At 42.9% G+C, this 26,598-nt stretch overlaps 2 protein-coding genes across 3 annotated transcripts in view; one reads left to right on the top strand and one right to left on the bottom strand.

Annotated features, from left to right (window-relative positions):
- Nucleotides 1–5,115: 5,115 nt before the first annotated feature.
- On the top strand, nucleotides 5,116–15,058 carry arpp21 (cAMP-regulated phosphoprotein, 21). 2 transcript variants are annotated; one of them, XM_037693435.1, is made up of 20 exons: nucleotides 5,116–5,204; nucleotides 9,398–9,551; nucleotides 9,636–9,795; nucleotides 9,907–9,945; nucleotides 10,046–10,111; nucleotides 10,203–10,311; nucleotides 10,495–10,633; nucleotides 10,753–10,890; nucleotides 10,969–11,068; nucleotides 11,161–11,256; nucleotides 11,339–11,376; nucleotides 11,468–11,524; nucleotides 11,834–12,024; nucleotides 12,486–12,626; nucleotides 12,703–12,806; nucleotides 12,883–12,957; nucleotides 13,032–13,184; nucleotides 13,281–13,359; nucleotides 14,284–14,387; nucleotides 14,520–15,058. In XM_037693435.1, exons 3-20 carry the CDS (start codon nucleotides 9,640–9,642, stop codon nucleotides 14,676–14,678), a joined length of 1,944 nt encoding a protein of 647 aa, XP_037549363.1. In that variant the 5' UTR covers nucleotides 5,116–5,204; nucleotides 9,398–9,551; nucleotides 9,636–9,639; the 3' UTR covers nucleotides 14,679–15,058. The 2 variants fall into 2 exon arrangements, with proteins under 2 accessions (XP_037549363.1, XP_037549362.1); XM_037693434.1 differs by having other exon boundaries at nucleotides 13,257–13,359.
- A 3,599-nt stretch (nucleotides 15,059–18,657) lies between these two features.
- cyhr1 (cysteine/histidine-rich 1) overlaps nucleotides 18,658–26,598 on the bottom strand; it is an 11,183-nt gene continuing 3,242 nt past the window's right edge. Inside the window, exons 3-6 of the mRNA XM_037693415.1 lie at nucleotides 24,986–25,129; nucleotides 24,007–24,218; nucleotides 23,743–23,921; nucleotides 18,658–19,953 (exon numbers count right to left, since the gene is read on the bottom strand). Coding sequence (XP_037549343.1) covers nucleotides 19,741–19,953; nucleotides 23,743–23,921; nucleotides 24,007–24,218; nucleotides 24,986–25,129 — 748 coding nt within the window. The 3' untranslated portion in view covers nucleotides 18,658–19,740. The remainder of the gene's footprint in view (nucleotides 19,954–23,742; nucleotides 23,922–24,006; nucleotides 24,219–24,985; nucleotides 25,130–26,598) is intronic.

The following is a 26,598-nucleotide window of genomic DNA, read 5'->3' as shown; positions in this document are numbered from 1 at the left end:
CGATGGATGGATGGATGGATGGAGGGATGGATGGATGGATGGATGGATGGATGGATGGATGGATGGACAGCGGAAGGACGGAATCGTCCCTCGGCACCTACAGTTGGCTGTCCGCAGCAACGAGGAGCTCGGCAGACTGCTGGGAGGAGTGGCCATCGCTCTGGGAGGAGTTCTGCCTGGCATTCGGGCGGTCCTACAGCCCGGGGGAACCGAGGCCAGCCGAGTCTGGGTGGACGAATCGGACGGCATCTGCAGCCATTTTCTTAGGATCCACTGTGGGATGGACCTTTACAAGAGATCCTTCCTGTCTACAGCCATCAGTATCTATAACATTTAATGAAACCAAGATAAACGAGTTACAACAACAAATAATTTCCCTTTTGGATTAATAAAGTATTTTTGAATTGAACTGAATTGAATTTACTGTTTCTTTTTACACTTTACATTTTTGCTATTGTTGTAACTGGGACCCTGTGTACACAATTTCTTTCCACCTCATGTACATGCGATGCGAATGCTAATAAAGAACCTTGAATCCTTGAATAAAATGCAGACTGCAAACAATCAATGACCACGGCAACAGTGTTTGCACTACAATACAAAACTGTGTCATCGGCATAAAGTAAAACTCTGCATCTTTTTTCCCTTTGCTCGTGTTGATTGTAAAGAGTCCTAAAACACAGCCTTGAAGAACACCTTTTGTGACATTCAGTTACTTGGAATTGTGACCAACTAACTTTGTTTATGACTTTAAAGAAAATTTGACAGCTAACCAATAGATTTGTCTGAAAGCCTCTGACTCAATATGTCTGATCTACAGGGTCAAACTCTTTGGACAAAACACAACATGATAATGTTTGGTACCGAGAGGTTCCACTAAGCCCTTTGAAACTTTAGTGGAAGCAGTTACACTGTTTTCTGAAGTTGCTATTGGGAAACAAAATATAAATACATAAGTCCTTCTTAAATTCACAAACTTATAAAGCACTTGAGTTTGAGGCAGAGTTTAGAAATGAGACAGTAAATATTCACTGGAGTGAGACCACTGCTTTTGGGTGTTTAAAAGATTACAGTCCTTGACACATGTTGATAATCATTCACCAATTACACCTCTTTAAACTCATCGGAATAACCTTATCGTTCACTGTGATATTTGTATTTAAATGTCACAAGGACCGACGTTAGCTATAAAGCAAACAGAGATGGGGGTGGAATTCCGATCTCCTGCCCCTACACATACCGTAGCAAGTCGAAAGTCATTTAGTTGCTATTAATCACAGTAAAATAACCAAAGTGTGACATAAAAGACTATGTAATTATTCTCCTACAATAGGCTGTATGCATGCGGCTCTTGTCTCTGTAATTAAATGCTGTTTTTGATGGGACAACATCTCGCCGTGGCAGATTTTTAATTACGCACACAATTCAGAGGCCATAAATGCAGAATCAATAAACGCCCATACAAAGATTATGCACTTCTTCATAACTTAGAGCTTTGATGCAGCATCTTCTATTCTGTGACAGGAGGAATCAGATATTGATACAACTTGATGCTTCTCTGATCTCTAGATAAGTGAAGATATCAGACTTCTGAAAAATCAGATTGAACTACAAAAAGCTGAGTTGACAGTGACATTTGTTAAGTTTTTTTTTTATTGAATGCGTAAAATAAAAAGCTCCATCTTTTGAAATAATGTTGCAGACTATGACACGCTATCAAATTTTATTTGCTTCTGCAGATCTGTCCTTTTATTTATCTGGGCGAGGTATCTTGTCGAACGTTGAAGGTTTTTAATAAAATGAACGTTTGACCCCTCATATCTGAGTCTCGTGTCCTCCTTAATACATTGTGTTCTTGGTGGACGTAACATAATAATGGGGGCTCGTCCAAACTCCATATTTCGAACGTTAGTTTCACCATATTAATGGGTTAGGTGTAGTCATGTAACAGTCATGTAACTGTCATGTACCTCATTGTTGTCATCCACATTTTCCTGTATTTGGTAATTTTGATTATTCTCATTGATGTTAGCATTGATTTCAATGCTAACATCAGGAAATGGAATTCAGCTCCAATCCAGGTGTTAGAGTAATAAAAAGGCCTTTCATGTGTCAAAGGCAAACCAGCTCTTTTGTGTTTGTGTGACCTTCTGCCCCTCAGACAGTACTACATCAATGACTGTCATGCAGTCCTGGTCAATAAACAGCTGAGCTTTAGAGACATCCACCTTCTGTGACGTTTTGATGAGACATCAGTGAGTGTTTGTCTCTCTGGTTTCTTGTTAAAGATGTAGAGAGAGAAAAACAACTACTGGCATTAAAAGAACAAGACGAGTCAAACACCAATGACTGTCGAGGAGCTGAAATCTTGTTGTTTTTTTTAAACAAAGGAACCAGATTGAAAATTGACAACACTTTGGATTCTCATTTACAGGTCAAATGTTTGTGGTCAAAGAGCTTCTTGAGGTTAAGAGGAGTACAACTCATAATCTTGTTCTTATTCAAAAGTGAATCTGAGTTTTAGATTTGATGGTTTCATTTGCTCCCTGAGCTTACACTAATCTAATTAAAAAATTAAATACAATAAAAACAATAAAATAAAATAAATACTTTATTAATCCCAAAGGGAAAGTATTATTAATGTATCCGGATGCATTTGTCTAATGCATCAAAAAATGATGTGAAAATAGAAGTTTCTTCGTTTCCACTCCAAACCCTACACCTTGCTTAGGTAAAAAGTATATGTTTATTTCTAAAATGCTCTTTTGAAGAAAAAAAAAAGGAAATATGGAAGTGATGTTTTATTTATTCACTTATTTTTCTTGTAAAATCTAAAAGTAGTGGATTTAAAGTTTAATTTCTTCAGGCCATGATGAATTACCTGACAAAACAAAAAAGCAATCTAAATCTTGAGATAAAAAAAAACATCAATTTGTTCAATGAAACCTGCAGAATTGTGCAAAAGTTTTATACCATCCTAAATGTCATTATATTTTGTCTCCAAACAGCCAAACTTTCTACTAAGCTTTTAAGGTGGTCTTGATCAGAGTTTCTTCAGGTTTTCTGAGGGTCTTTCAAAGTTTTTCTTTGAATTTTAGCTGCTTTATCCACTTCTTGTGCATCATATTGTGCAATTGAAGCACAAAAAATGATCAGGCTTTTTTAAAAAAAAAAGCAAATGAACAAAATCTTGGTAATTCTTAAAACATGTCATCATGCAGCTTTGAAATAAAACATTTAAATGTGGACATTTTTGTTTTCTTTTACCTCAAAGGACTTATGGCTGACACAAACTGCCCCAAAATGGAGAGCGCTCGGTTTCCATATAGTTTCATTTATGTATTAGCTCAAATTTGTCTCTTCAAAACTGGAAGTGAAGCAGTTTTCACATCTCCATAAAACATTGTAGAAATATTTCACACGTGTGACCATCAGAGCCTTTTGCTGCTCCAAGAGCCTTTACGTACGACTTTTGGGTTTTGGACCATGACTGTTTGTTTGAGACTTACTTTTCAATCTGCATCCATCTGTCTCTCTTAAAGAGCACAGACGCAGGCGTGTGTTTACCATGGTGACCATAATGAATCTTTACAATTCATCCAAGGGGGCCCTTTTTTTCCTGAATGAAAGTTCAAGTTCAAGTTGTTATCATTCACATCACATGTGGTACATGAGGTGGAATGAAAGTGTGTACTCAGGGTCCCAGTTACATCCAACAATAACATAAATATAAAGTGTAAAAAGAAACAGGAATAAGGATCTAAGATATAAACTAAAATACGCTAAACACTAATAGTGCAAAACAACACACCAAACAACAGCAGCACGAACATGAGTTTGTGTGAGTAGATGATCGAGTATACAGCAGCATGAAATAATCAGCAGCATGAGATCAGCAGCATGGATAATCAGCAGCACATATTACCAATCAAAGTGGCATTACAGTGATTTTTTTTCACAGTGATAATCCTGATTAGGGATTTATGAGTCTAATATCTTCAGGGTAGAAGCTGTTCCTCAGTCTAGTGCAGGGGTCTGCAACCTTTATGATCAAAAGAGCCAATTTTTGCCTTTGTTCACTACTTTAAACGTGTCCGGAGCCGCAACAACCTGCTACAACTGTGGTTATCAACTGGTGGCCCGTGAGCCACTTTAGGTTTGCTGGATGGGGCTTTTGTGGCCAGTAGGGATGACATAATAAAGCCAAAAAAAAAAAAAAAAATCTAATGATTTTTAACATTTATTAAAAGTAAAAGGCCATTTTCTTGTTAAGAAGGGGGAAAAATATTTTTTTCAATTTTTTTAATTAAAAAAAATTATAAACTATGCAGACAGTTGTTCATATAAAGAAATGAAGCATCAAGTTAAAGTATGTTTTACTCCTTGTACTCGCTCCAGTGTTCACAAATTGCAAAAGAAATGACAGAAAAACTGTTTGAACTAATCATTTTTTGTTGTTTGTATAACAAATAAAATTCAGTTTTATGTCAGTTTTGGCCAAAGCTTGAAAGAGCCGCTGCAGAGGGACCAAAGAGCCGCATGTGGCTCCAGAGCCGCAGGTTGCAGACCCCTGGTCTAGTGGTTAATGCTCCTCAACCTCCTGCCTGAGGCAAAAAGTGCGTGTGAAAAACAGGTTAACAGACTGAAATGTTTTCCTAAAATGAGGCAGGTACTGGTCTACAAATAAATAAAAAAGCAGCAAATGTTCACTTAAAAAGAAAACATTTTCCACAGCACTGTGTGTAATTTTGAGGGATGAGTTATCTTTACATGAGAAATTTTATTTTCTGTTGTAGACTGAATTTTGTTGCATTGTTAAAAAATAATAAAATAAAAATCAGCAAATATTGTCCAGCAATTTTCCACAAGCACTGGTTTTAATTGTGCATCACAGTGAAGCGGTGTTTTTAAAAATGGAGGCTGAAGTGATGCAAGGCAGCAGAGACAGAGATGATGATGATGATGATGGAGGAGGAGGGGAGGGGCGGGGGAGTGGACGGCGGAGGGGCTCTCGTGCGTGTGGGCGCGTGGCGCAGGGTTCGGAGCGGTCGTTCAGCCTCCTCCCTCTCCTCCTCCCTCCCTTTAAACTCCTGCTCCTCCTGCCTCGACAGAGACGAGCTAAAGGCGGAGGAGCGTTCAGTCGGACGCTCTCGGGTTGTGGAGCAGCAGCAGCGGCGCGAGCCCGCGGTGGGGGACCGCGTCAGGTAAGCTAACGGTCGTCAGCGCGAGGACACTGGTTTACCGCTAACTACTGCCGTTAACTACTGCCGTTTTTTTTTGTTTTTTTTTTGATAGATTATTACGTGGTGTGTTGTATGTTGTGGTGTTAACTAGTTTGAGGGTGTTTTAAGTTTTTTTTTAATTTAGCCGGTCTGGATGTAGCTAGCGGCGCAGCCATCATCCGCAGGCGGTCAGTAGAGCTAGCGGGTGCCGCTGAACTGTAACCGGGACAAACCGTTAAATGTTTTACACTATACATTTATATTATGGCAGGTCGGTGTAGCATATAGTTAATAGTTAAAAAAAAAAAAAAAAATCAAATTCTGATCTCAATCAACGTTTAAAACAACACATATGTTGTTTCTGCAACTTTGATGAATTAACTGTCAACATATTAAAAATGTTCCGGAAAATTAGGGGGCCATTTTAACATTTGCGTCAGACTTGTTATAAATGTCAAGTGTTATTTGTCCAGTACCGCAAACAAATGGAGGTTTCTCCCATTTCAGATTGCGATAATTTTGAATATGAAGAATGCGTTTGAAAGCACAATTTCAATTTGCGGAAAGTGGTGACATTTTGTCCTGATATCAGAAAAGTAAATGATATCCTGTACAGATGGAGTGTTCGTTTTGTCACTAAATAATTATGGATAGCTGCAGTACTTCGAAAAGCCCGTGTATTATATGCTAAAATGGCTTGCTATACACGCACGCGATTTTTAACGCAAACGTTTCTGCGATCTGCTTCATGCGCGTGTTTGTTCCGCTCCGCTTGTGTTGCGCGTGAGACACTGGACGCTGTTTGACTCGAACACAGCCTCCGGTTTGATGATGGGTCCTCAGGCTGTGTGTCCCTCTTCAGCCGCCGTCCTCTGAGCTCCACACGCCGTTGACAGCGGTGAAGTCCAGGGGCAGGAGGTCCGCTGTAAAAATAGTCCGGTGTGTCAGCTCGCTTTGGGTCACCGTAATGCGACACACCACCACCCAAACACACCCGCGTTTCCTGACACAACACATGCCGGTCCATTTCTGCGACTTCACAGGAAACCAGAGAAACACCTCTTTGTTTGTTTGTGTTGAAGCAACTGACCAAACCGAACATGGCACAATGAAACCGGACCCCCCATATAGGACCTATCCTAGAAAGACGCAACTGCATGCAAAAAGACAACATAGAGATATAAAATTACAACCATTAAAGGAGAAATATGAAAGAAATGGAGCAAGGACACGCACCAAAATTAACAAAATCAAGAAAATTGTACAGTAAGATGTGGAATTCTTTCCAAGGTTACACAAAAATGTGAATAAAAGATGCGAACGGATAAAAATCATCATCAAGATGAACAGCTGATGACCTTAAAATTATTTTTCTATACAGGTAATGTCTTTTTCTGATTGCTCTTGGACCATTTTACACAGGAGTTGTTTCGTGATCTGCTTGTGACTCATTCAAGATGCTTGAAGTTTTGAAGTGAAGCCACAAACCTTTTTTTCTATCATAGTTCTGCTGTATGTGTGTGTGTATGTGTGTGTATGTGTGTGTGTGTGTGTGTGTATGTGTGTGTGTGTGTTTTCTCTTGTCTGAGGGTTTGAGTTCAGCTGCAGAACAGTGCAGCTGTGACAAACCACAAGTCACCTTGCAGATAAGACTTCTGCGGCTGCCCAGGTGCTGATGACAGGACAGTATAACCCAAATGCCACATGTGCAACCTACTTTCTGTTTTATCTTGGTTCCTATGATGCACGCCCTGCAGTGGTTCACCTAAAGATGCAGAAGAAAGGGGGAGAGCGCATTCAGCTGCCACACCAGGAAATAAAATATTTACAGTAAAGCAATAATTGCCCAAGTTAATAATAAAATGTATTTTGTTGGAGGGAAACCAAAAGCGTTCCAATTAATTGCGCGGGGGCACATCCTGTACACATTATGGATAAACAAAGCTCCTAATGGTCTGCGCTTGGCCTCAAAATTCTCCATTTTTATTAGAAATCAGTGAGACTCGCTTTAAAGTCTCCCATCGATACATTTCTTAACGAGCTCTTCAGTCGAGGGAGAGAATATATGAAGTCCTCTTGTAGTTTCAGCAGCATCCTCAGAGAGTAAACACGAACCACAGCTTTTTGTGGCCAGAGGCACAGAGGATTTTTTATTTTATTCAGATTTATCTACGAGGATGGAGGTTCAGGATCAAATTCACTGATCGTTTCCATCCTGGTATTGAAAGACAGTTTTTATGGGTTCTAATTACAAGGACTGGTCCAGGCTTAAAGACCTAATCCTGGGTTTAGCTGACAGTGGCCATCTGAAGCAGCCTTTGGATTGTTTTTTCCCACCGGCTGGCCTGCCTGCACATGAGCCAGGCAGCTTCTGGCTGGAGGAGAAAAGTGTCCTGGTGAGCAAGTGGCTCTGAGGCTGGAGGCTTCGGGGGGAGCAGCAGATGGATGATGATATAGCGGGTACTGGTGCTCCCTTCCTCCCGCCGCCATCCGTCACACGCTAATGATCGTGTCACACCTTCTCCCCGGGCGGGCGGCCACTTCTGCAGCGCTCAGCTCAAAAACTGGGGGCTGCTTAAATCCCCACCACCACAACCTCTCTCCTCCACCGCTGTTGGCTGCTGTAAAGCCTGGAAATGGGCTCTCCATTTCCTTCCCTCGTCGTCTCTCTTCAACCCTTTTCACCTTTAAAGCCCCCACAGGCTGCTTCTTCATCTCTCGTCATCGTCACCTTCCCTGCCCTGATTCATCTTTCCTCTGAGAGGATTTGCCTCCATCACATCTAATATTGACACGCTTGTGTTTTTATTTTACTAATTTACAAATTACATTCTGTACTTAACATTTTTCTCTCTGATTCTAAAAGTTAGTGTTGATTTGTTTCCCCTCTGTGAGGTAAAAGGTCACAGAGGAGCTCTTGTGGAGCTGGCGTGTCTCACAGAGCTGCACATTAGGGAGCCTGCTAAGTTATTACCATCCTTCTGAGCGGATAAGTCTCAAAATCATTTAGTTTTTTACTCAGGCTGCAGCAGACAGACCACCACACAGGTGCAGATCTTTATTAGCACCCTGATCACTGTAAACCAAACGGCAGGGCAGTAAGCTGTTAGGATTTTTATTAATGATCAGTCCTTTCATTCATTTCTACATCTTCCGCAAAAGTTTAGAAAACGTGAAAAACGTGCAACATTTAGTAAACTAAAAGCATTAATTTGAGTGACTCGGCATTCAACATTTAAAGGAATTCATCAGTTTTTTATGTTTGTTACAGCTTTAATTAAAATTAAAAAATAAATCCACCTATCTGCTCATCGGTGAAACATTTTTCTAATTATCCGATTAGAATCCTAACTACTGACGGAGTGATTTATTTTCTTGTTATAGGAAAATATTCCTTAACTCGACCCTTGATCCAGTTGTAAATATTTTGTGTTGTTTTTTATTTAATGGTTTTATTAAGAAGCTTGTGGGAAGTAAACACCACTTTGGTTGCACTTGGATTGACAGAAGCCCGTTTTCCCCCTCCAGAAAAGCTGCTGTTCTTTCCCGTTGGGTGTTAAATAACCATGTTATGGGACTCAGCATCCTCTGAGCTCGTCATTCAGTCCCAGGTGTTGCAGGATTAAACTCCCCCTTGAGCAGCGTGTTGCAGCAGAACGTGTACCCCGCAGAGCGATTTTTGGCTGATATGAAAAAGATGGTAGAACGCCCTCTACCTCTTGAGTGTTTGTGTGTGTCTACCTCTTCTGGTCTCAGCAGTACCCTCACCACAAGGTCCAGAGCCTCAGCTCGGCATTCTGGGGATATAATTGCTGCCAGATCAGATGATGCTCTCCTCCACAGCTGCTGTTTCTAAGAAAAGCTCGAGGACACGCTCTCAGACATGCGTTCACGCTGGCTCCACACACACATACAATGCACAATCGCAGGCTTATACGTTGACGCCATAAAGTCACACTTACAGTAATAACGCTGACGACTGCGAGGCAGCAATTAACTGTCAAGCCAGGAGAGCATTCGGGAAGTTCAGACAAAGATTCACGCATTAAATGAACTCAAGATTAGCTTCCTGATGTCATTTCTGGACGCTCTGGCAACTGCGTCTGTGTGAAACTGTAGTTTTGTTTCGGTCATAAAGCAGCTGCTAACACAGTTTTGTTTTTTAATCTCTTCAGGCTGTTTTCTATTGACCAGTGAAGAGCCCGCAGAGAGGACAAACAGTGGAGGAAGTGAGCAGAGGCGAACACAGTAATTGCATTTTTGTTTGCCCTGTGGGGAAAATGGGCTATATGACCCCATCATTCACCTGTAAGGCTCCCCAGTAAACAGGTACGTGCACAGATTCATGTAAATCAAGGCAAAGATTTGGCTAAATTGGTGAAATCTGAAAACTCTGAGCTGTGCACTTCACAGAAGGATGACAGAAGCAGCTGTAGAAAACACAGAGGTGTTCATCAAACCCTGCGATGTGATGTCATGCCAGAGCTGCCCCTCCCCACCGCCATGCCTCCCTCTCTGCAATCAGAAGGAAGGTGAGGACCGTCAGGCTGACGGTAAAAAGCTCGAGCAGCAGGTAGGTGACATTACAGAAACAGCTCAAATCTGTTGTTAAAAACGACACGCCTTCTTTACTGACTCGACTCATATTTTACCTTCCGATAATAAATTGTGCCCTCGCTCGCAGAAACACTGCGACCAGGTGCAACCAAAGAAAAAACTCAAGGTAAGCTAAAGTGGCGCTGCGTCACATTATTCATTCCTACTGAGATATTGATTGCACTAGGCCCTATGAATTTGTAATATTGCTTGTGCGTGTACTTCAGGCCAAAGGGAAGTTAGTGCGCAGCATGGCTGTCAGCGAGGAGTCCTTCCCGCTCAAAGAAACCAACGTAAGTTGCACTCATGTTCTCATTTTGCATCTTCCACCGCCTCCGTACCCCTGTCAACAAACTCAAATCACTTTATTTTTCTCCATTTCAGCCCTCTCCAGACGCAAACATCTCACCGAGCTGCCATGACAACCAGATGACTTCCTGTAAGGAGGAAGAACAGACAAGCTCGGATCCAAAGATGCATTCACTGTCCAAAGGTGTGTGACTGCAGGAGGTGGCCGTTTCATAAAAGAGAGTTTGGTTACAGCAAATAAAGTGTAATCAAACCGTGATTCCCTGCTTCTGTTGACACGCAGCTCTCCTGGGGTGTTTAATATTGCCATGCGGTTTTGTATTTTTGTATTTTGACATGTCTTTCCTGCCTGTTTTCTTCTTCCCAGAGTCCAGCGTGGAGTACAAGGACTCCACCGGCATCGACCTACATGAGTTTATTGTCAACACCCTGAACGGCAACCCCAGAGAACGTCTGATGCTGCTCACGCTGGAGCAAGACATGATCGACTTCCTCACCAGCAGTAGGTGTGTTTGTGTGGATCTTTGAATTCCCCTGTAGCTGCCTGACTTTTAATATACAAGTTTAATATGAAACCATATGAAAGATTAAAGAAGGAAGGGTTGATTCATATTTTGTCTTTCAGCCCCTTTAAAAAGTTCCCTCACATGTCATCCTACCACCGTATGCTGGTCCATCGGGTGGCGGCCTACTTCGGCATGGAGCACAACGTAGACCAGACCGGGAAATCTGTCATCATCAACAGAACCAGCAACACACGCATGTAAGCGTTATCAACCTGTCCGTGTGTACTTTAAAGTAGCTCATTTAGACGCTGATAGCTGTGTTTGTCTGCGTAAAGACCGGAGCGGCGTTTCCTGGACGAGGTGCCTAAAGAGAAGACCACTGACATCCACCAGTGGAGAACCATTTTGAAGAGGGACAACAGTTCAGACGAGCAGGTCTGTCTGGCCTCCCAGCAATTAATCTTCATAATTGACATTGATCCCGTCCCGTCCTTGACTCGAGCCGTCCTCTTCCCTCTCCCGAACAGGGCCGGCGCCACATTTTCCGCGAAAAGCAAAGCAAGTCGATGGAGGAGAGAGAGGAGGAGTACCAAAAGGTGCGGGAACGAATCTTCAACAAAGAGGTGAGGGAAAGAGACCGAGACGGGCGAAACAGACAGAAAAAAAACCATAATCTAAGCTCATTTCTCGTCTGTACTTTTCCAGCCACCCTGTACTCAGGAGAGCGCCCGTGTGGAAACCAGGTAACCTTGCCTGAAGTGTATTTTCTCCATGTAACTCTCAGCTTTTTATATTTAGATGAGAACATTAATATCCATCTGTGTGCGTGTGCAGGGATGTGGAGGAGTACAATCCATATGCTGAGACCCAGAGGAAAAGACTGCTCTTCAGGTAAAGCTTCGTGTGCGCACACACGCAGTCATTTATCATCTTAATCTGGTCAGCCCGGCCGGCGCGGGGCTTCAGAGTCTGCAGCGAAAACACAAAGAGGGCTGAGATCTTATTTTACTCCTTTGTGTGTGTCGGGATCTAGGCTTTCTGTCAGCAAAGAAACACTTAAAAGAGAGTTTTAGTGAATAATGTGGCATCAACTCCTCAGCCTGTGCATAAACAGGTCGGGGAGCCATTTGTGCTCCCTGCGCTCACAAACGGAGCGCCTCTCGAGCAGTAACACGGCTGTGTTCTGGATGTGCCTCACAGGGGGAGCCGTGACAGCTCAGGCTCCAGCTGGACAGGAAGCAGCAGGCAGAGCAGCACTGAGACGGACTGTCGCTATAGCAACGACCCCCGACCCTGGAGCAGCACCGAGTCGGATTCCACCAACCAGTGGACAAGTTTCACCCCCAAACCCCACCAACTTGCCTGTCCCAGCTGGGACGCACGAGGTTCAGGTGCGTCTTTTTAAACTTTATAAAAAAAAAAAAACATTTCAACACAGTTTACGTCACGTCGTCAAGGTGTAAACTCCATCAACAAAGGTGGGGCGCCTCTATCCTCGACACCTGTCCATCTGCAAACTTGGGCTTCATCATCATCGCTCCGCACTTTGGAGAAGAAAGATCACTGTTTATAAATTATCAGCTTTTTAGTCAGCAGCATCTAATTAACAAAAAGCAGTGGAAGTTCTTCTCGTGTGAAAACGGAGCTCGAGCCACAAATCTTCACACCCGAGCTGCAAATTTTCACACAACACCTCCAGTCTTCTTCTTCTTCACATATTCAGGAAAAAAGAGAAGTCATTAATGCTGAAGGGTGGCACACAGTTTGTTTTTAGCACCATTTTCTTGTTTTCTTCCATCGCTCAGATTAAGCTGCTGAATATAATTTTCTCCGTTTCACTTCTTTCCCTCAGGCTCCATCTCTCTTTACAGACTGTCGCCCGCTTGTCCTCGCTCTTCTCCTCCTCCCATCATCGAGGAGACGCCTCCTAACTCTGCCTTCATTGCGGAGAACGGCATCCCACCGGGGAGCATATTAGTGAACCCAGCCACCGGTACGTCACACATCCCGCCTGTCTGTCAAAAAAGGTGCGCACGCATATTTATCGTGCTCGACCTTTGACCTCTCAGGGCAGCCTTTCCTCAACCCCGACGGAACGCCTGCTGTGTACAACCCTCCAGACAATCAGCAGCCAATCAGGAGCCAGACTCAGCTGCAGGCATCTCCGCCCCAGGTAACAACACACACACAGGTGTGTTCACACTCACATACACACTCATTGCTTATCTCTGTCCCCGTGTGTCTCTCAGGTGGTTCAGTACGCGTCTGTCTCTTACACAGCTCCACAGATGTTGCCTGTCCCCCCCTCACAGCCATACTCGACAGTATGTAACACTCATCAAATGTCTGCTTCCACAACGAGCCTCTGACTCCTCTTCCCTTCTTTCTGACCCGACAGGTTGAAGATCTCTCCTCACAGTTCGCTCATGTGACAGTGAGCTGCCAGTCCACAGGAGACGGACCACCCGTCTACCCTCCCAGTCAGGGTTACATCTATGCAGCAGCTCCTGCCCCGCTCACCCCCTCCAGCTACTTCCAGCCCTCACCTCAGGTAAAGACTCGCATCATTTCACGACATCAGTTAACGCGAGACCGAACACACGCTGACGTTGTCATCCTGCAGGTGCCTGTGTATTATTTTGGACAGTACCCTACCTCAGCTCAGCACGGCTGCAGACCAGTCTCACCCACCCAGCATGTCCACAGCCAAGCAGCACAACCAACAGGTACCTTCCCTCCCCCCAGATGTGTGTGTCGCGTTGGAGTGTGAGGAAAAGCTGAGAGGAAAGGAAGTCAAACTGTAGCAGCAGAGGAGGGGGCCGTTACACTGTCAGAGATGTAGTCTGAGGGTCTCACAGTGAACCGGTCTCTTTTCCTGCTGCTTCTGATCCTCACTCGTTGTTTTATACGCTGTATTATAAATTATACGTGTTTTAATTTAACAGAACTAAGAACACGTGGCTGGTTATCTTGTCAAACAACAATCATGTTCAGTGTCTTCTAACGTTTTCAAACGTCATAAACATGCTAAACATCCGCTGAGGAAGCTTTATTTCTAACAACTCTTCACAATGCGTGTAGTTAAATATGCTCTAAAACAGTGAACAACAAATGGTGGCCTGCCGGGGGGGGGGGGGGGGGGGGTGGTGGGGGGGACACACACTTCCAATGAACTGAAAATAAAGTAACATGGCATTTAAGACATTTTGCATTTATTTCTTGTTTTAAAGCAATGCAGAAATAATCAAAATAAGCCGATTTCATACCTTTTGTAATGCTTTAATTTACCAGTTTATGTTGGGGCTGAACTGGGTCGTCCTCTGATGGCTCGTTCATATCTGTTGCAGAACATCGTTAAACAAGATGCTGCTTCTCAGCATCCGTGCATCACATCAAAACTCAGTGTTGATTAACCACAAATTCTGTTTCAACTCTGAAGCTCAAATAGTTGTTCGAATAATGTGGAACATTTTCCCTCAAACGTTAACCTCTTAACGTCAGACATTATTATTATTATTATTATTAATGTTAATTGTTCATCAAAGGACAGCCCCTGCAGACTCTGACCTCGGAGCATTTTTCAGTGACCCCTCCCTGTTTGACAATAAATAAAGTTGCATTACTTGATGAAAGTGTTGATATCTCCTCAGGTTACAGTCCTGCTATGAGGGTGCAGCCATCTTCCCACACCCAACCCCAACCGGTGATGGGCACCTACCCACCGGTCGCCCCCCTCCAGTGTAGCATGGTTCAGGTAAAGCACTCAGACGCCTCATTGTCTCAGACTCCAGCAGCTCATCTCCCAGAGGGGGAAGCATTTAGGAGTTGAAAAAGTGCTTGTGGTGGCAAAATCCTCTTTTTATTCTTTTTCTTCGTCTGCCTCTAGGGGGGTGCTTCGGTGCCCTTTCCCCAAAGTAAAGTTGTAACTGGGGGAGTTGGGGATGCGGGATACTGCTGCGTGGCTCCCCCTCCCTCCCACCACGGTAGCTGCCATCCTCCCAGCTGCTCCAACCTCAGCGCGCCGGCCTGGAGCGCGCAGTACTGACGGAGCGACGACACCTCGGCTCCCGCTCCAAGTCACATGCTCGCACACGTTTTGAAACACAAACACATTGTTTCGCACTCCTACGCTCATCTCCCGATGATGTGGGCGCGCTGTTCGCACACGGAAAACATAACCCTCGCTCACAGATAAATGTTCCACTGTACCAAAGCTTTAGTAGAAAATATATCAGAGCTGCTGTACTGAATGCATAATTTATATACACAAATGGGAGTTTTATATTGTTATTAAATTATATATTGTGTTTTAAGGAAATGCACTGTGTGAAGAGAATAAAGTGCCATGGCTTGACTGATGAGGTCACACTGTCTGCATCATCCTTCCTCTGAACTTGACGACAGTATTGACAGATGCAGCTAGAACATCTATCAGGAAGTGAAGCACACCAAAGAAAGTCCCTCTTGTTTGTGCACTCAACTGAACACTGGGAGCTTGAAAAAAAAAAAAACAGTTCCCAGAAAATCTGACGGGTGCGTAAAAATCCACGACGACTGGTACTCAAGTGAAGAGTCGAGCTCTTTTAAGAAGAATAAAAACCTCCAAGGGAGCTCTGCTTTAATCGATTGAGGAGAAACGAGCGACGCTTTTAAACTGTAAAAAGGCAGAACACTTCCAGGTATTATCCTGTGGAACATCAGCGCCTCCTGGTGTTCAGTAGTATCCATTACACCAGGGGTGTCAAACTCGCAAAAAGGGCCACAATTAAAACCTTTTTCAAACTAAGGGTCACTTTCAAAATCTACATGAACTCAAGTCAGATACCAACATCTTTTCTTGGTTGCAGGTTCCTCAAAAAGAGTTTGGTCTCATTTGACATTTTCTGTTGCACTTTTGACATAATCAAAGATTACTGAAAAAAATTCAAGTGAAAAAAGTATTTTAAGTTTAACATATCATCTTGGGGGGCCAGATGTCAACGAGGGCCACATTTGGCCCCCGGGCCTTGAGTTTGATATATGTGCATTACACGGTCCTGTTCTGCAGAATAATGAGTGTTCTTACAAATTAGAAATAATTTGTTCCTCAATGTGAAGGTTTGACTTTGTTTTTAGTTTGACATCATAGAACAGGGGTCTGCAACCTGCAGTATTTTGAAAATGTGTAGTACTAATTAATACAAGTAAAGCAAACTTTATTTCTTCAAAATACTTCATTAGTGTTTCCACAAATTAAACAATATCACAAGCCTGCATAGTTCATTTTAAAAATAGGGGGAAACAAACGCCTTTTTTTCCACTTCTTTACAGAATCTGGTCTTTTTTTTTGTCTTAAAATGTAAAAAATTCAAGTGTTAAAAATCGTCAGATATTTTTAGTTTTATAATGTCACCCCTACTGGTCAGAATAGCCCCCTCCAAGAACCTAAGGTGGTCCGTGGGCCACCATTTGATAATCACAGTTATAGCAGGTTTCTGCAGCATTTAATGAAGTGAAAGAAGGAGAGAAACGTTCTTTTGATCGTAAAGGTTGCAGACTCCTGTCATGGACCATCAGGTTAATGTTTTATACAGAAAAAGCATCACGTTGTCATTGCAAAAGGTTTTTCCTCCTCAGCAAGGCCTCGTGTCACAACAGAGTGACGGAGAGGCACAGAACTATTCCTGAAACTGAAGATGCTTAATGAAATCCAGCAGTGGCTAATTTTATTTACACCGTGCTGCTTCTGCTAAACATCCGCTCAGAAAGATCAGAATCCGGCTGAAGCTCTGCCAAAATTCAATCAGCTCCTACAAACATACGGGAGCGAATCGCTGCACAAAATCAACTCGCTTTCAAGTCTTGGGGCCATCGACGTTTTCACGCTGCTGCAATATCCCCACTTCGACCGTCGAGCAGGCAATAAGCTGCCGATGCAGAGTTGTTTCAAACGCCGGATAATTCACTTTGTACTCCGTGTAATTCATACTCACTCTCATCAAACTCAATGAAACATATCCATCATCCAAAAATGCAATTTAGATTTCATAACGGCAGCACAGAATGCATAATTTATAAAGGTCGGAGCGTTCACGGAGCCAGGCCTATTTTTGTCCTACATTCTGCACACACACACGCACAGAGCGCTGCAGGTTCTGTGATCTTTAATAAAAGGCACATGTACAGCCATGGTGAGATGAGCGAGTCCACTGGCATCAAGTCAAAGCAGTAAAACACGGAAATACAGAAGAGTGGAGGTCAGAGGAGAGAGCTCCGTGTCTTTACAGTAGAATCTACTAAAGTAACAACAGCTCGTCTTCATTCAAGTAAGCCTAACACATGTCTCTCTCTCACACACACACACAGAATCATCCCAAAACCATCAAGTCCAGACCACCTGAGACTCAGTCTGGGTCTCTGTCGGTAATATCAGACTGCTGGGGGATGTCCGCCCATCACGTTTGGAGCTTAATCTGAGCTTCATCCTGGATTATAGCATGCCCAGTTGTTTTTTAAGATCAATTGTTTTGTGGTAATCTAATAAAACCCAGGTTGTTCATTTAAAAAAAAAAAAAATGTAGCAAGAACAGATGGTAGTTACAGCACCAACAGCTTTTTTTTTTGGATTAAATGTTTTTGGTTTGATGGTGTATGAGATAATTTTGAACTCTCCACAAAGCTGCTAAAACAAATCATCTTTAAAGAAACAACCGTTAAACTTTTTTTTTTTAAAGGGCTAAAATAATTTCAGTACGTCAGAACTGTAAAATTAAACACTTTTTTTGGTTTTTAATTATTTTTGTGGTTCAAAGTGTCAGTAAATTTCAAAGTTTTGAATAGAGTTGACATAATGAACCATGAGGGTCCGGTGTGGAGGTCCGAGGACGAGTTCACGAGGCCAGATGTTTACATACATTACATTTCATCAGAATAAATGCTTCCTGGTTTAAATCAGGACTCCAAAAATTATTTACATTTGAATAATGAGAGGATTTCTGGTTACTTTCTTCAAAGTTACAAGTCCACGTACTATGAGACTGTTGTACCTTTAAACAATTTAGGAAAGCTCGGACGTCTTTGGAAGCTTCTGATGCTGCTGAAGCTGGTCAGAGTCATTTGGAAACACGAGCTGAAGGACACTCAGTGAGGAAGAAGCCATTTCTCTAAAAGCAACATAACAAAATTACAGGGACAAAGACCTTCATTTTTGGGAACTACGTTTAAAGTGATCATCAAGAACCTCGTTAAACCTGAAGCCCAAACGAAGAAGTTTGCATCGCCACAGCTGTGAAGCACGGAGGTGGCAACATCATGTTACAGGGACTGGTGCACCTCATAAAATATATGAGACCCATCACATCAAACTGAGAATTTAGTCAAATTTAGTCAAAATGAACGAAGCACTTTCAAATTCCTGTTTTTTTAAGCTACTTATCGACATCATGAGCATCTCCAGAGATATCAAAATCAAAAAAACTCCTGGAAATCCAGTCTGAATCTTACTTTTTCCATGTTCTAATGAAGATTTCTCAATGTCATCTGAGAGAGGAGACCTCAAACCATATTTGGACATCAGGACCTTCCAGCTGTTATTAGCGTGCAGGGCAAGTAGCAAAATGCTAAAAGTTTTCAGCTCAAAACCAGTAGTTGTTGGTACTGCTCAGAAAAGTGCTTCAGAACATTCTTAAGGACGATACTTTGGACATTTTGTTCACGGGACCCACAGATAAGACATTATTCATCATATTTGGACAAAATGCAATTATCACAAACTTTTAACCTCTTTAGCTGCCTTTATATCAAAGTACCACTTGGTGACATACTAACTCGAAGTGACGCAGCACAGACAGCACCATGACTGAAGAACATCGTGTGAGAATATTAAAGCAGCATCTCAAGACGTCAACCAGGAAGTTGAAGCTTGGGGACAGGTGGATCTTCCAAATGGACAATGACCCTAAGCATACTGAGAAATTAGCTACAAAGTAAATGTTTTAAAGCAGCCATCGCCGAGCCCTGATCTCACGCTCATAGAAATTGTGGCCGAGCTGAAACATGTGAGCGAGGCGAGCTACAAGAAGCTCGACGAGACCTTTGACCCAAGTCGTACGGTTTAAAGACAGCGCTACCAAATACTACATTTATGTTAACCTGTCACTTTGAAGGAAGTAGTAAAAATATTTCAGTATTCAAACATTTACCAACTGGAATAAATTTGGGAGCGTTTGACTGAAAACTGGAAAGGCTCAGTTTGACTGAACGTCAGACATCGAGAACATCTGTCTTTTTGTAGAGTGTATGTAAACATCTGGTGTCAGCTGGTTGATCTGTTAACACACATTTACACACAGGCATCCAACCTCACACTAAAACTCAAGTAAAATAAAAATAAAATGTTCACAAGTACTTGAATATTTGGGGCTGAGACATAAAAAGCTGTTGGGGGGTCAAAGGTTAAATAAAACCACAGCTGGAGGGAAAGGTTGAAGAACTAAAATATCCACTCAGCCAAGTCGGCTCTCTTGAAGAAAGAAGTGTGCGGGGGGGGGGCTGTTTTTTTATCTTTTTTCTGGCAAACTAAGACGTAAAACGTTTGTTTTTTTGTGGAACCAGGACGGCGTTGAGGACAGCGGGGCACTCGTGGACCCAAAGAGCGGCTCAGTAGAGTCCGGGACATTGTCTCGTGTCGTCGGGTCAGCTCGACATGCGGGCAGAGCTCGAGTCGCACCCTGTGGGGGCCGTCGCCTCCGCTCTGCTCCACGGACACACAAAAACAAGCACACGCAGCAAACCCTGCTTTGGTCGGTGTGTGTGTGTGTGTGTACGTGTGTAACCTTGACTCCAGGTGTCCCAAGGTGAAAGGTCGTCACAAACCACAACTACCGCCTCTCCTCAACTACACGTTTCACCCCACCCCTCCATCATCTCATCTCCATAGCAACTCACAGCTTTCCTGAGCGAGGATGCTCACTATCTTGTAAAAGGAGGTAAGTGTAATCAGTATGTGTGTGTGTGTGTGTGTGTGTGTGTGTGTGGATGTTAAGAGGTATCAATGGTTCAGTCTCTTTAATCCTCGTCTTCAATCACCCTCTTCGACTCTCGGCCTCCTCCTCCTCTCCTCGAGGTCTTTATTTTTGGACTTGGAAGATGAACAGGCGCAGGTTGATGTTCTTGGCGGCCAGCAGCTTGTTGCACTCCACCGAGTCGGAGATGGGCAGCGGGACGTAGTCGGTCTCGTTGGCGTCGTTGCTGAAGGAGTGGTGGTAGATGACCGGCTTGATCCGCACGTCGTCGTACGGACCCTTCAGCAGCAGGAAGGAGCACTCCAGGGTGGAGTTCACCTGCGTTCACACACAAACTGCATTAAGTCTTTTAAATGACAAACTATTTACGTCATTCTATTATTGAGAGAAAAGTAAGTTGTTTTGCTTCTTTGATACAAGTTGCTCGCTTTCACACCAGAAACTGACCACTTGAGATTTTTGGATCTTGCAAGATGAGTTCCATCTCAAAGTGTTAGGGATGACTCTCAGCTACCCAAACACCAAATGTTAGCTCAGTTTCTGTGAACGTGGCCGAGTTAGAGCCATTTTTGTGTTTCCTAAGTTTAGTTAGCTGCAAGCTTGCATTGGGCTGAGCTCAGATGTTAGAAACCATCATAATATATTTTGTTAACACAGAGACTCCGATAGTTTTTGGTCAAGGTTTAAAAACAAATTTCATAGTCAGTTCGTGCTCAGAGTCGAGGTTGAGAATGACTCTCGGTTACCACCACACAAAACTTGAGCTCAAATCCTGTAAAACGTGCCGAGTCGACATTTTTATACTTGCTGAACTCACTTAGCCATGGCAGCCATCTTAAATCAAGTTGACTCCAAAAGTTTATTAGTTGTAGATATTTACTCAACGGTCACTTTCAGGGTTTCATTAAAATCGTCTACTGGTTCAGGAGATATTTAGCTAACACTACAAACACACACACAATGTCCACCATCATTTTTAATTTGTTAAAAATTAAGATAAATTAGGCGAGAAAGATGGGGGTGAGGTATTTTAAAACCTGTTAAGGCTTTAAAATACCTCAAGGCCGTTGTGACGTCTTTCTGCTTTGAACAGCCGCTATGCTTTACCAGGCGCTTCTAATTTAAATACCAGCTACACCTGTCACGATAACAAATTCTGCTGGGCGATTGTCTCAAATTATTGCGATAAACGATAATATTGTTTGAAATTTGACAATAATTAATAAATATTGTCAAATTTAAGAAATGTTGGTTAATTTGTTTTGAGTGTAGTACCTTTTTTGACCACTGGATGGCAGTATAAGACTGTTTCAACCAAAGGATAGATAGTGAGGGAGCGAGCAGCGTGTCTCTTTAAGAAAAATGGGAGGGAGGGCTCTTGACATGATATGGGCTGTCTCTCCTTCCTTTTTTTCGGTTCTCACAATGGCGGGCACTCGGTGTGGTTTGAGCTCTTTAGCATTGCATTCGTCACACAAAGCTTTTAATAAAAATCAGTAAACGAGTTCTCAGCTTCTTTTTGCAGAGAAAAATCACATTTTTACACCAAGGCACGGGTTTCAATCATGAATTTTGGAGCTTCAATAAGACGGAGGTAATGAAATGAAATGAATTCTGGTAATACCACAAGTCCCTTTTCATTGGCAAAAAACATTTTGTTTTGCAGTTTATTTTCAACTAACAGAGGGAAAAACATACTGTAAAGAGAAAATATAGCTCTTACGAGGTGGCTGAGTGGTTTAAGAGAAGGAAGAGGGATTTTTCTGACCAGGAAATGGATAAAGCAGACGAGCAGTGACATATCACCTCAGACAGAATGGATTATGAATTGGGTCATATTGTAAGAAATATTCTTCAAATGTAAGTGAAAACATTTCATAAACTGCTGCTGTTTGTTTATATAAAGTCAGGAAATTATACTCTGTCATGTTTTCAGATGTGTGTGGTGCTGGTGGAGAGTGTACGTATTTCTGTGTGCCTCCTTACAGTTTATTCATAATTTACTGTATTTTAATCATGTTGACAGTAAATCTGGAATTAGAAAATTATTCCTGCAGTTCTTCTCTTTCATTAGAGCCCTCACTGATGTTGAAGCATTCAGGAGTTACAGCCTTATGATATTGGTGTCCAATTGTGTGGACATATTGGACTCCACTTGGACACTTTGAAATATGCACGGACATATTTTCATAAAGATATGTCCAGAATAATCACTGTCGCTACTATTGTTATCAAATTTGAACTGGTGATAGATAAGACTTGATGCTACAGTCTTAGTTTTCCAGTCCATCCCTCCATGTGCATCAACAGAAATAAACAATAATAAATTAAAAAAAGAGGAAAAAAAAGATTTGTGTGTGTTTAACCTTAAACAACTACATAGTAGTTACAGTTACTGTACAATATTTATGTCAAAATATCAGTTTTACCCTTACAGAGCCCAAGCTTTTGAATTTACTTTAAAGGGTTCAAGAACAGCGTTTAATTTAATTTAAGTACATTTACTCCGGTGTTTTCTGCCTCCTGTTTGGCAACTTTGAACAGGTTAAGACTCTTTGGAAAACTGAAATGGTTTCTGGACGCCTTGTGTGTTTTGTTTAATGACGAAGAAAGATGGCTGCAGAGGTGCACCAACTCCAAACAGAACTGAGAGCAAACAGGTCCAAATAACTTGTCCTACCTCTCTCTCTAGGGACTGGATCTGAAAATGAAAAATACATGTTGGGGCTTGTTTCTTGGTCTCAGGTAGATTTGTCATTTTTAACCTGGACCCGAAGCCTGTCCTGACCCAAATTCGGGGCGGGCCGGGCCATGATAATGTGCTGCATGGGTGGGCCGGGTCGGTGTTGGGCTTTTGATTGCGTCAGTGGATCAGCCATGATCCAATTATATGGCAACATGGCTTGCCATACAATCACCAGCCGCACACAGCCATTTCACCGCGGTAGGCAGCGATCCATCGCCCAAATGGACGTTCATTCAGCCGCTGCACTCAGAGGACGCGCGCAGCCAACGACCCAAACAGGTGAGATCACAAAGCAGACATGTCAGAGCAGGGTCCATGTCTGAATAATGCAGCATGCAGGCAGAAGCAGGGTTTAAATGTTCTTTGACGGCCATGAAAGGACAAACACCCCCTCAGCTCCGATCTTCTGCCTCTTTTACTCAGCCGAGCGTCCACCGACCGTTATTACCGGTAGCTATACATGCAGTCAAAGCTTAATTTAAAATGTTGAGGGGGGTGTTTCGGGTTCAGACCTGTAATTACTGATAATTCGTTGGGTCGGGTGGGGTTCAGAAATGATGGCTACGGGCTGGGGCGGATTTTTTGGGCCCGAATGCAACTCTAGTCTCAGGTGTCCATCACCTGAGAGCGTGAAATGAGTGAATGTTGGAGACGGGCTTTGTTTTTTGGTTTTTTTAGGGAGCCAGATCTTACAACCAGTCTTTTGAACGTCACATGATGTCCATGTGTAGTGACATGTAGTGACTGCTGCGATCACGCATGCTAATCAAGCGTGTAACTCCTCTCTACCTCTCTTCCTGAGTGCAAGTTTGTCAGTCACAACAACTGCTCCTCTTTGCCGATTCTTTTTCCACTTCTGTGAAGAAGCAAAGAAGAAGCGAGTGTCTCCATCTATGTGAAACATGAAAAAAAAAAACACTCAACTCTCTGCAACTCGGCTCCCCTGGTTCATTTTAAAGAGTCGTTCAAAAAGTTTGGCTCATTCGTGAACGTCGCATCTCTTCTGAGCATGAGAATCCACTCCTGCTGGAATCAGAGAAGTAATCTGACTCACCTCTTTTATTTTAGAAGCTGTGGACTCACTCAGCCTGTATGAAGACTCTCGTATCACATGGGAGTTGTTCACATATAATTGTCATCGTCCTACTTGTGTTTAAATCATCTTAGAGTAATTTTTATCAGGCTTATTTGATGGCAGCCATAACTCAGGTTGTCAAAGTTCACCTGAAAACATTTCTAAACTTTGTCCCGCTCTAAACTTAGCTGACATGAAGAAAAGTGGTGAACCACGGAGCCCTGAGATCCAGCAGACACGCAGGGACTTAAAAATAGACCCGGACGAACCCAAGAAGCGAGTGTACCTTGCTCTTGAGGATGAGCTGGAAAGAGAGCGTGCGTTTGCAGGAGAGGTTGGGGTTGCGCTCGAAGTCGTTGACGCGGGCCTTCAGCACCCATGTCTGGTTGAGGACCGTGAAACGTGGCGTTTCGTAGTACAGGCGGGTGATGAAGTCGTCGGTGCGGTACGGCCTGAACTGCACCTCTGAACACAGAGAGGTCGTTAGAAAACAGAAAAGAGCAACAAGGAACTGTTCAGGTTTCCTCTGAAGCTCCTAACTTCTTGGTACCTGTGAACCCAATCTTTTCATAGCACAGCAGGCTAAAGATGCTGTTGTAGAGCTGCATGTCTCTGCGGTGACTCTGATCCATCTCTCCCAGTATGCCCATCAGCTCTGTACCAGTCTTAGTTGGGTGGGAGCACTCACTTTCGTGTGCCGGCAGCTCGTGAAACGGACCTTGCCAGGGGCAGCCGATCCTCTTGTACTTGCACTGCGTCACCCTGGAAACAAAACAACAAGGTGTCGTTAAAGACAAAGGAAGCAGAGCTGCAGCTTAGTGTGAGTTGCATCCTTTGGCAGAGGAACTGGGTGATGAAGATGTGACCACTTGCGGTGAATGGAAGGTAGTAATTAGCCGAGGATGTGAAGTGGATCGCTGAAAACCAACCTCAGGTGAAAGAGGCCGCAGATTCATATAATTTACATCATCTAGAGGTGATTTTCAATGAAGACTTGTTATTTTATTAAAGCAAAAGGAGGTGGTGTATGGTATGAAAGGTACTACTTAGTCACTGCAGTGAAGCAAAGATAATGAAAGCCACGCTACACATATCAGCTAAAATAAGCTCTGGTTCAGCACAGGGTGGGTTAAATAAAGTTTAGGTGCAAACGGCTGCGTTTCTAAGAACAAAACTTGTCTGCCTCCAGTTTTCCATCTGACCTTACCAAAAATAATAAAATAAAACCACCTGCCATGGCTGCTGTCATGGCAACTCTAACACAGGCTCATGGCAGGGTCACCTGTTGCCATAGATACAACCCCATAGGATTTCAGCATCGCCTGTGACTAATGCACAGTATGTGGTCTTCTTCAGATTAACTCTGTGTGATGCTGCTTCCACATTAAAGTATAAACCAGTGATACTCTATGAAGTGTGTTGGTTTTGATAGTTTGGCCTGGATTTAATAAGAAGAATGTCTGACAGTAAGTTTTCTCCTGTTTCAAACACAGTGTTCTCGTGCTTGCTCAGCGTGTGGTACATAAAACCTGTCTTGGCACTCCTCCTTCTGGTGCCTCTCCAGGCTGGAGCGGGGGAACTGTTTTAGGCAGAAGGTGCATTCTGTCGGCAGCTCGCTGACGGCCTTCTCCACCGCCAGATTCCTGCAGCACAAGTTCTTGCTGATCTCACACCTACACGAACACAGAAAACAACGATTCATACATCGGTGCCGTGGTGCGTCTAATAGTCGGGTGAGTTTGGAAACACCAAACAAAGAGCAGGAAAACAAACAATGGCACGGATTGGGGTAAATTTCAGTAGATCTTGACCAGCAAAGTACAAAGTCCAAGTTATTTTTATCTGAATATGCACTTATTGTGAAAGGTACACTGATTTAAACAGAGTATGTGAAGAAAAACTAAATTGTCATGAATATTTTTAGATTTCAGCACAAAAACAACACAAAAAATCTTGTGCAGACAGGCTGAGTGGCACATGGGTGAGCATTCGGTTCATGTGCTGCTCCGGGCTAAAATAATTAGGTTTTTATATTTGAGTCTTGATGCAGCTCAATACGCCAACAGCCTGTCAAACTGCCCTACTTTAGTCTAAAGTCAGCCTGAAAGTTGTGTAGGAGCAGTTTAAACCCTCTAAACTCAGGACTTTATGAGCCAAGACACTTTTTTTTAAAGCCACAGCTCATCTCCTCCTCCTCCTCCTCGTCTTCATCAATAAAAGTCATGCCAAAGCTTTCATGTAACAGCTTGATAAACTTCGTTCTGGCTTTGATTTGTCCTCATGTCCGTCCACTCTGCACTTCATCCCAGCTTCTATAAAAACAGCATCAGAGAAACTGAAACAAAATAATTTACCTGCTCGTTTATTATTTTACAGAAATCATCCGATACGGTGTTCAAGCGCGCGTCAAAATCTTTGATCTTGGTACAAAACAAACACATCAAACCGTTTCTTACTGGTTTTAGCACATTTTTTCTTTAAAAAATGGGAGATTTGTGGGTTTCCTCTTTTGAGCTCCTGTCTTTAAGTCTTTTCATCTCATTTCTGTTGTTTTAGTTAATTCCCTAACAACTTTGACCTGACTACTTAATAAAAATGGTTTAAAAAAAGTAATTTGTTTTTAAATCATTTTTGGTCCTCTTTTTTTCCCCATTAACGCCCAGTTTATTTAGTATTTTCTGGTATAATTTAGCTTTAACTTTTCTATTGATCTGGGGCAAAGCAAACGTAGTGGAACAAAAAAACAACATTTATATCTTTATGTTTGAAGCCTGAAATGTGGCAAAAGGTTGAAAAGTTCAAGGGGGACGAATACTTTCGCAAGGCACTCTGTATATATTTGTGTGCAGTGGAGAGCATCCTGTGCTCCAGCATCAACGTGTGGCATGGAGGCTGCACAGCTGCAGAAAGAAAAGCTTTGCAGAGAGTGGTGAAGGCTGCACAGAAGATGTTGGAGTCAGTCTCCTCGCCATCACAGACATCTACAACTCCAGATGCAGGAAGAGGGCCACCTGCATCATGGAGGACCCCACTCACCCAGCACACACACTTTTTGTCCCGCTCCCTTCAGGAAGGAGGTTAAGGAGCATTAAGTGTAGAACCACTAGACTGAGGAACAGCTTCTACCCTGAGGCTGTTAGAC

The sequence above is a fragment of the Nematolebias whitei genome, chromosome 19 (assembly GCF_014905685.2).
Source record: "Nematolebias whitei isolate Nwh7 chromosome 19, NemWhi1, whole genome shotgun sequence".
Lineage (NCBI taxonomy): Eukaryota > Metazoa > Chordata > Actinopteri > Cyprinodontiformes > Rivulidae > Nematolebias > Nematolebias whitei.
This window is presented reverse-complemented; position numbering and strand designations above follow the sequence as displayed.

Coding starts and splice junctions, on each gene's coding strand:
- arpp21 (XM_037693434.1), top strand. CDS start 9,640: ATGACAGAAGCAGCTGTAGAAAACACAGAGGTGTTCATCAAACCCTGC. Junction 9,946..10,045: donor AACCAAAGAAAAAACTCAAG/GTAAGCTAAAGT, acceptor CGTGTACTTCAG/GCCAAAGGGAAGTTAGTGCG. Junction 13,360..14,283: donor CCAAGCAGCACAACCAACAG/GTACCTTCCCTC, acceptor ATATCTCCTCAG/GTTACAGTCCTGCTATGAGG.